This window comes from Orycteropus afer, unplaced genomic scaffold (assembly GCF_000298275.1).
Source record: "Orycteropus afer afer isolate SDZICR_OR568_19922 unplaced genomic scaffold, OryAfe1.0 scaffold00231, whole genome shotgun sequence".
Classification (NCBI taxonomy): domain Eukaryota; kingdom Metazoa; phylum Chordata; class Mammalia; order Tubulidentata; family Orycteropodidae; genus Orycteropus; species Orycteropus afer.
Genome location: NW_006921818.1, coordinates 5,121,545 through 5,130,009, shown reverse-complemented (window position 1 = coordinate 5,130,009; position 8,465 = coordinate 5,121,545). Strand labels below are relative to the sequence as shown.

Sequence of the window (8,465 nt, the reverse complement as noted above, 5' to 3'; positions counted from 1 at the left end):
CCTCCAGAGACGAACTTTTCAGCTTGAACTTGTCGGCTTCTACATGCTTGTGAGCCATTTATCTAAGATAAATTTCTCTCTCTCTCTCTTTCTCTCTCTATAAATATATATATATATATGTACTTTGCTGGTTTTTGTGTTTCTCTAGAGAACCCAATCCAACACACATAGTAAAAAGAAAACTTCAAAATTTTATTCATTTTTATCTCTGGTTGTAAGCACTTGGTAGTATGTACATGGAGTACATACTACATCTAAAGCAAAGAACCTTTGGTTACAAAGATAAATATCATTTTATCAATTTATTCGTAAAGGAAGATTTCTGTATATACTTTAAATCCATAAATTGCTCCATTGTTAGTGTAAGCTACAATTTTTCTACTAAAGGCTGTGCAACAGCTAATTTAATACAGGCACAGGTTGATTATATCTATTCATCAGGGAAATAAAAACTGTTATGATTCAGGGAGGTAATGCCTACATGTCAGCAAATCAGTCTGGAAACAAATTTCCCTCTTGCTAGTTCTCCCCAGTTCTTGATTTTTGTCCCTGCCTAATCTATTATGTCTATTACATATTGAATCATTAAACTTTCAGGGTACATGAAAAAATTAACTTAGGTTAGTCATTCCTTGTCAGCAAAGAAATTGAGTTTATTTAAAAAAAAAAAAAAAAAAAAAAAAAAACACTTATCCCCGAGGCTCAACTAACCTTGTCCTTGCCCAGAATCTCTACCTCAGCATTCCCCTCTCTCTGTTCTGTTATTCTTCCGGGGAACCGGGAGCGCAGTTAAGAATAACTGTTACTACTACAGAGAATATCTTGGAAGCGACAGGGCTAGCAAAAAGTAGTGGGTTTGCCCCACAATACTGTATCTCTGTATTCGCAGTACTTAGCAGAGAGAAAGGTTGTCACAGGTGCAAGTGACCAGGACACAATTATGGAATAAAGTCCAAAGCCAGTAAATGGATTTTTCTGCAGTTTCCCTGTGATTTAGAGATCACAGTAGCTTACAATGCTAAATTTGTTAAGCATTATTTCAAGTGTTTTTACTTTTTAAGGACACTAATTCATTTAGTTTTTGTAGCACTCTTCTAAGATGAAAATTATTGTCATGCTGTTTCGCAGATCAGGAAACTGAGGCACAGGGAGGTTAAACAATTTGCCCAAGATCCCAGAGCTACTAAATGGTAGGGCCTGGATATGAACCAAGACTGTGGCTCCAGAGGCTGTTTTATCTATTTCTGCATTACCTTGCAATTTTATTCACTAGACATGTATACAGTGTAATCACCTATTATATGGCAGGACTGCTGGGCTCCCAGCAAGGATATAAAGGTAAATAAAATTCTTGCTGATTAGTAGGACATCACACACACACACACCCCCCATTCTGTGCCCATTAGAAGATTGGGCATTTGTTTAAAGGATGTTTTCCTGTATTGTGTCTGTGGGCAGGGGCCTCTAACAGCCTCCCCCTCTTCCTTCTCACTCTGGTTCATCCCTCCAGATGATTCTACCCACCCAAGCAACCCAGACTATGAGGAGTCTGGTGAAAGCAGCAGTAGTGGTGGCTCTGACCTGGAACCTTCTGGGCATCAGCTCTTCTGCTTAGAGTATGAGGCAGACAGCGGAGAGGTCACTTCAGTTGTGGTGTATCAGGTATGCGTCATATGGAAACAGCTGCAGCCTGAAGGTCCTGGGCTTTGGTTAAGACATTACTGCCACACCCTGGACCACTGTTTTCCTCAGGGCCAGTGGGAAGTATGTGTTCTGGGAGCATAAGACTACCAGGCATTGCTTTACAAGCACAGATCACTCCTGTCACACAGTGATTCTCAGAAGGGAACAGGGAAAGCTCATGGCCCTCAGTTGAGAATCACTTTTACAGAGGATACTGGGAAATGACAGGAGCTGCCAAGAAGTTGCAAGCCAAATGGAATTCTGTGAAAGTGTTGTCTAGGGACAGGGTAGGCCGCCTTTCCAGAAGAGCCCAGACCCTGAGCTTCTTGACTTTTCCTCCACATAGGACGACGACCCAGGAAGGGTGAGTGAGGAAGTGTCAGCACGAACGCCTCTGGATCCGCTCATGCGAGAGGCCCTCAAGTTGCGCATCCGAGAAGAGATTGCTAAGCGACAGAGCCGACACTGACTGGGTTGAACGTGTTCTCTCCAGGCTGGATTTACTGCATTCAAAAGAATTCTGCCCAGGGAGCTCATCCCTAGTTTGAGGATGCTAAGACTTATCTTGAGACTCCTCCCCAGAGCTGCTTCTTCCAGAGGAGAGGGGTTTTACCAGACTGGCTGCCTTGCTTGCAGCCATTCTTCTCCCATATGTGGACCAATTTGATCAGCCTGATAATTCTGGAATTCTTGGTGTTTGAAAGCAGGACTCCAGGAAGAGCTGAAATTTATGAAGCTTTATGCCATCATGCCGCTCTCTCCCTGAGGTCATGTGCCTTGGGACACTTGCCACTGCTGTTCCCCCCTGCTCCATGCCTGTATTTATGGTTCCTTTCTTTAACATTTCTGCTCATTTCCATCCAGTGCCATGTTTTCCTATGTCTTCTTTTCAGCTTGATTTCTTTGTTCCTTCTTTTCGCCCATCATTTACCCTCAGGTAGATTCATCAATTGCCTTTCCACTCAACACTCTTACGTGATTTGCTTGCGTGGATTCTGGTACTGTCGGAACCTTACTGAAGTAGACAGTGGCCTGTGTACCTACAGATACTCAAGACTTTGTAGGTGGGAGTTTCTGGGGGTTTACCTTTATGAAAATCTCTCCAGATAATTCTGTTACCAATAAAGTGGGAGACTCTTCATTTTAGGTGCCTCTTTGCAAGCATGTCTCCCTCCCCTTCCATGGCTTTTGCCAGTTCCTCGCATGTCCCACTGTATTGCACTGTCTAATAGGAGACCTGGGAAGAAGATAACTGGAGCCAAACTGCAATAATATCTCGTAAAGCTATGGAATTCCAGCTTCTGACCTCATCCCTAGTTCACTTCCCTCTGCTCAAACTAAAGAAATTATCAAAAGAAGCTTGAAACCGACTCCAAAATGTGACTCAAGAGCCTTGAAAATATACAAAGGGGATTTCAGCATTAGCAAAGAGTCTTGAATGATGCCACAAATGGAGTGAAGTGAGCCTTTCTTGTCTGCTCCTCAACTGTCCCATGCTTCCTCATTTCCTAACTTCCGAGAGTATATAAACAGATTCTTGGAATAAAGATTCTCAGGAATATCACTGCTTTCATCTAGTGGACATGTTTCCTAATGCTGGATTAAGCCAACATCTGAGAAGTCCACAACGTATGCACACCAAGGTTTGCAGCCACTTCTGCTCTTCCAGCAAGTCAGCTTCACCTTAGTGACTTGAAGTGTGAGGTTTAAGACTTAATGAAACCAAAGCCCCGCCCCCTGCCCATGCCCCAGGGCTTTCTCTATATCAAGCTCTCAAGATCAGTGCCTGTTGAGAAAATCACCAGATTTTCTCTTAAAGGACGGACACTTGAGGGCACTGTTGGTTTGTACCCTACACCTCCAAAAATCTGTCACAGCAGCTACTTGAACTATACCATTAAAATGTTGCAAGCCACAACTTGCAGTGCCAGAGGAGTGCTGGGAAGGTGAGTAAGGTGGATAAGTTATAAGGGCCTGGTTGTGAAGGTGGCCAGGGATCAGAGTGCACTTAACTTGAAGAGCCAACCCAGTGTTAACATGCCTTAATTTTGCCAGCCCTGTTCTCCACTCTGCTTTCAGTGAAGAACGTCTTTGCCCTCATCAGCTAGACTGGAAGTGCCTTTTGCCTTATAGTATTAACCACAAAGCTTCATAGGTCAAGGAGGCTTGCCAGACTCTACGCCCATTCTTCTAGCAGGTCAGAGGACCAGTAATTTTAATCTTCGAGCACTTCATCTGATCTTGTGACTTGCAACACAGGATTTCATTGAAACTCTTGGGCTTTCTACTCTGGAAATAACTTCTTGGGTCTATCTTCTCATAGCTAGATCACCTGTTTCCTTGTTTCATTACAGAACTGGGAAACAAAACCAGAAAAGTTTAGGGGTATGGCTGCTGAAACCTCAACCTCTGTTTTGTTTTGTGAGAAGGGAAAATGTAAAAGGGAGGGAGCATTTATTATGTACCCATTTTGTCCTTTTATGTGTTAATGTAATCCTAACAAAGACTCAGATTAGAGACTTAGGGAAACTCCTTGCTTTTAAACTTTTTTTCTTGAGGCACATTGCTTGTGAGTTACCCAAGAAAGCATTGGCATTTTTAGCTCTGGTAGCATAGTGCCTAAGGCAGTTGACTGCTCACCAGAAGGCTGGAGGTTCAAACCCACCAGCCACTCCTCTGAAGGAAGGTTGGGCAATCCTACTTCCGTAGTGATACTGCCTTGGAAACCCAAGGAGGGGTCACTATGAGTCGGGGCCAACTGGACGGCAAAAACAACAACAACAAAACAAATACACAGTGTAACTGGTGGCATAATGCCTAAGGCATTTGACTGGTACATAAGGCTGGCTGTTCAAACCCACCAGCCACTCCTCAGAAGGAAGACTGGGCAACCTACTTCTATAGAGACACGCCTCGGAATCCCAAGGAGGAGTTGCTATGAGTTGGAATAAACTCAACAGCAGTGAGTTTGTTTTTGTTGTTTTTTTTTTTCATATAGTGTGACTATGTAAAGGATTAAACCTGGTACTTAAATGAGAGGAATTAAACCTGGTACTTAAATGAGAGGTTGTCCTTCAGAATTGGCCCACTGGAGGTTTATACACAGATTTCTGTGATGCTGCCATTGCTTTAGGCATGTTTGAAACACTTCTCTGGGATGCCTTTGGCAGCTGATGGCCTTAGAGTTCAGCCACATTGCTTATTACCATCCCTCATCTCATTAGCCATGGTGACACAATGGTTAAGCACTTGGCCACTAACCAAGAGGTTGATGGTTCAGACCTAACCCAGTGACTCTGCAGGAGAAAGACTTGGTGATCCATTCCTGTAAAGATTACAGACTAGAAAACCCAGTGGGGCAATTCTGCTCTGTCACATGGGGTCACTATGAGTTGAAATAAACTCACACCCAACAACACTATCTGGGGTCCAACATAGTACTATTCCAGATTATTTGCCAGATTGAGCTACAGCCTTGTCTCAGCTCTTTTCAAAAATCCATGCTTTGCCATCAAGGAACATGCTCCAAGGTGCCTCCCACAAGTCTGTAGATAGCCCATGCTGTGTGGTACAGTGGCAACAGTGTTAGACTAAGTGGAGCTTTCTAGGGGGCTGCTTCAAAATTACTACTCATTTGACTAGATACATTCTCAGCTGTCTTAAGAAAAGTCTGTGAGCCTGCCATATCTCATGTCTATCCAAAGTAAAATGTTCTTAGTGAACATAAGCTGTCAATATTAAGCCTTTGCAGTAGATGATGTTACAAATGGAAGCTGGGGTTTGCAGAAGCTTTAGGCTGAGCAAGGGTAGGTAGACACCAAAGCCTGAGATCCAGCCACTTGGCAAGCATGGTCATCTTTAAAGAATGTAATGCTTCTTGTACTGAGCAAGAGTAGGCGCTCAGGAGCCCAGCCAGCCAGTAGGACCATTGTGGGCAGTAATAAATGTTTTTTCCTGTGGAAGAGCTACTCTGAAAGGGACATTTTCTCTCCATAGTTTACTCTGAGATCTCTGGCAACTAGAGATTGGCCCCTGCAACTGGAGGAAACCCTTTGATGTAGTGAGTGTCCAACCTGCTGTGCATACGGCAGGGTCCCCAGTTTGTACCTGAATTTTAATGAGGCCTTTGCAGGTAGAAAGTAGTAAAGACATTACTTTGCTACCTCTGAGCCATCTCCTGGCAGAAACACCACAGAATGTTATCAAATATATGACACATTTTAAGCTCACTTAGTGAACTGCTGTCCTGTCCAGGAGGAATCAGATGGCCAAGAAGCCACGGCCTTTCTCCAAGATTTCCCCCAGATTTCCCCAAGAGTTGCAGTGAATAATGACTCTGCCTTCTCAGAACCAATAGTGAGAGACTGGCTGTAATGGTTATATTGTGGTAAGTGTATAAAAAGCCATATGTTCTGATTTCTCCTTTTTAGTGTTTCTATATGGATGAATAAGATGAAGTGTGCAAATTTTTTGAAAATCCTGGTAGAAAGGTACTTTGCAGATACTATATATATATTTTTTTTTTTTTTTTTAACTAATAAACCAACTATTTTATAGCACTGTTTTCCTAGAGTTGTGAAATCACTTGTGTACATAAGGGAAATGTAGATTAAATGCCTGCCCTAAAGTCACTCACACCACCACGGAATTCAAGACTGGAAATCTCATCTCTTGCTTTGCCTGTTTCAAGAGCTGTCCTGGTTGAAGCTGAACAAGACTCACATAGCATTAGAGTTGGAAAGGACTTAAAGACATCTGGCCCTACATATTACCTGATAGGCACTCCCGTGCCCAACTACCCATCAAGAGTTCTGTGATAAGGAGCTCTATCTTGGGGTAATTCTACTTTAGGAACCACTCAGATTGTTACACTAAGCCAAATTTTTCCTTCTTGTCACAGATCTGGAGTGTATCTGTCTTACCCTACTTCTACATTAGAGCAACCATTTTAGAACTCTGGGAGTCCTCTCAGGCCTTCATCTTAATAGTTGGACAGGGACTCAACCTCAGCTTAATAGGAGAGATTGGTAAGTGCTAAGTCACAGACGTTCCAGTGAAATAGACAATGCTGAGGATTCATGGCATCATTGGACAGATGAGAAAAAGATGTCTGCTCCAATGGGGATGCAACTGGGTGAGAAGATGGTGCCTTTCAGTGTGTTAGAAAGGCACCTCATTATACCAGAGAACTAAGCATGGCCAGCAGAAGGTGGACTGGATTTTATCCCCTATTTAACCCCTACTGATCCATCCACCAGCCACTCCTTGGAATGAAGATTGGGCAGCCTACTTCGTAGAGATACTACCTCAGAAACCCAAGGAGGGGTTGCTAAGAGTCAGATTCGACTCGATGGCAGCACATTCATCCATTCAAGGAGCTCTGGTGATGCAGTGCCTTAAGGCATTTGACCGCCAACCAGAGAGTTGGCGGTTCAAACCCACCAGCCACTCCACAGAAGGAAGACTGGGCAATCTACTTCTGTAAAGATTTACTGCCTTGGAAACCCAAAGGGGCTTGCTATGAGTCAGAACAGACTTGATGGCAGTGAGTTTGGTTTCTTTTAGTTTACTCAGCCATTCATTTCTTGTAAACACCATGCACAGCCATACTTCTTGGCCCTGCTTTAACTATTTGTCCTGTGTATGATGTGGTTTGTAAAAGGGCTCTCCAGGTGATTTCTTATTTCGACCTTCCACTGGATCCAAGACTATTCCTCTCCAAACCATTGTCTTTTATTCAGCTTTCCATGCTCTGTTTCTCCGTTTCTGCACATAACCTTTGCCTCACCAATGTTTTCCAGTGTTCCTCCCCTGCCCTTGGCAGCCTGGCCCATGTTCCCTTCAGGTAATGATTTGCCCCAATATTGTTTCAAAAGGACTGCAACAGATGGTGAAGCCAAAACCTGGTATAGCACTTTGAGTACCAGGTGCTTAATAGGCACATTTCTAGTACCTGAAAGAAAGTATTCCTGCCTTTTCAATTGTTAAAAGGGTGTCAAGGAGGACACTCTTGGCCAGTGTATTTTGGTGAAACTGGTCATTTATTTTCATACTATTCTCAGTTTCCTGTTCCCAGATTCCTCTGGGTCTCTTGCCTTCCTCTCTTTGCTTACCAACCTGGTTATATTAGTCCTTACCTACCCTATATTTGATTATAATTACCTATTTAGAACAACTATCCATTGGTCTGTCCAGAAGTGTCCAGTAGTCAGGAATCATGTTTTGGACACATGACTTCTGGACAGTACTCTGTGTACTTGTACAGCTTGAAAATAAGTATCTGATGCAAGTAGCCCTCCAGAGTTTGCTGAGTGGCGGGTAGAATAAGCCAAAATATAAGGCGCTTGGCTTTCTTAAGGAACAGCCCAGGCTTTGTGTTTGCTTCTCTGCGGACCCGCCTCAAGCCCTCTGACAGGAGGCAGGCCACGGGCTGAGGGAACTTCCCTGAAGTCTAAGTGTCGCCAGTCCAGACTGTAAAATGTACCCAGTGGCAGAGGGAGGCTTCCTCCAGCCGTGAGCACGATGACAATCACAGGTGGAACTGGTAGGTTGGCCGGCCCCCGAGGGCTCCCGGCACTTCCACCGCAGGAACAGGGTAAAAGGGACAATTCTTTTGGAATCTCGGTATCAGCGCCACCGCTCGGTCCGCAGGCTGTAACAGCCCTCGGCGCCCAGGTCGCCCGAAGTTGGGGCGCCGCCCACGTTCCACGGTGACGCGGGCGCAGGGGCTCGGGAATTGTAGTCTCGGGCCGGGCGCCGGGGCCAGGGCCGGGGCCGCGCGG

General features: G+C 44.3%; 1 protein-coding gene across 1 annotated transcript in view; it reads left to right on the top strand.

Moving 5' to 3' along the window:
- The window catches only part of CUNH2orf68 (chromosome unknown C2orf68 homolog), a 2,668-nt gene extending 516 nt beyond the window's left edge, over window positions 1–2,152 (top strand). Inside the window, exons 3-4 of the mRNA XM_007948895.2 lie at window positions 1,511–1,662; window positions 2,030–2,152. Of these exons, the coding sequence (XP_007947086.1) occupies window positions 1,511–1,662; window positions 2,030–2,152 (275 nt within the window). The remainder of the gene's footprint in view (window positions 1–1,510; window positions 1,663–2,029) is intronic.
- Window positions 2,153–8,465: the final 6,313 nt, after the last annotated feature.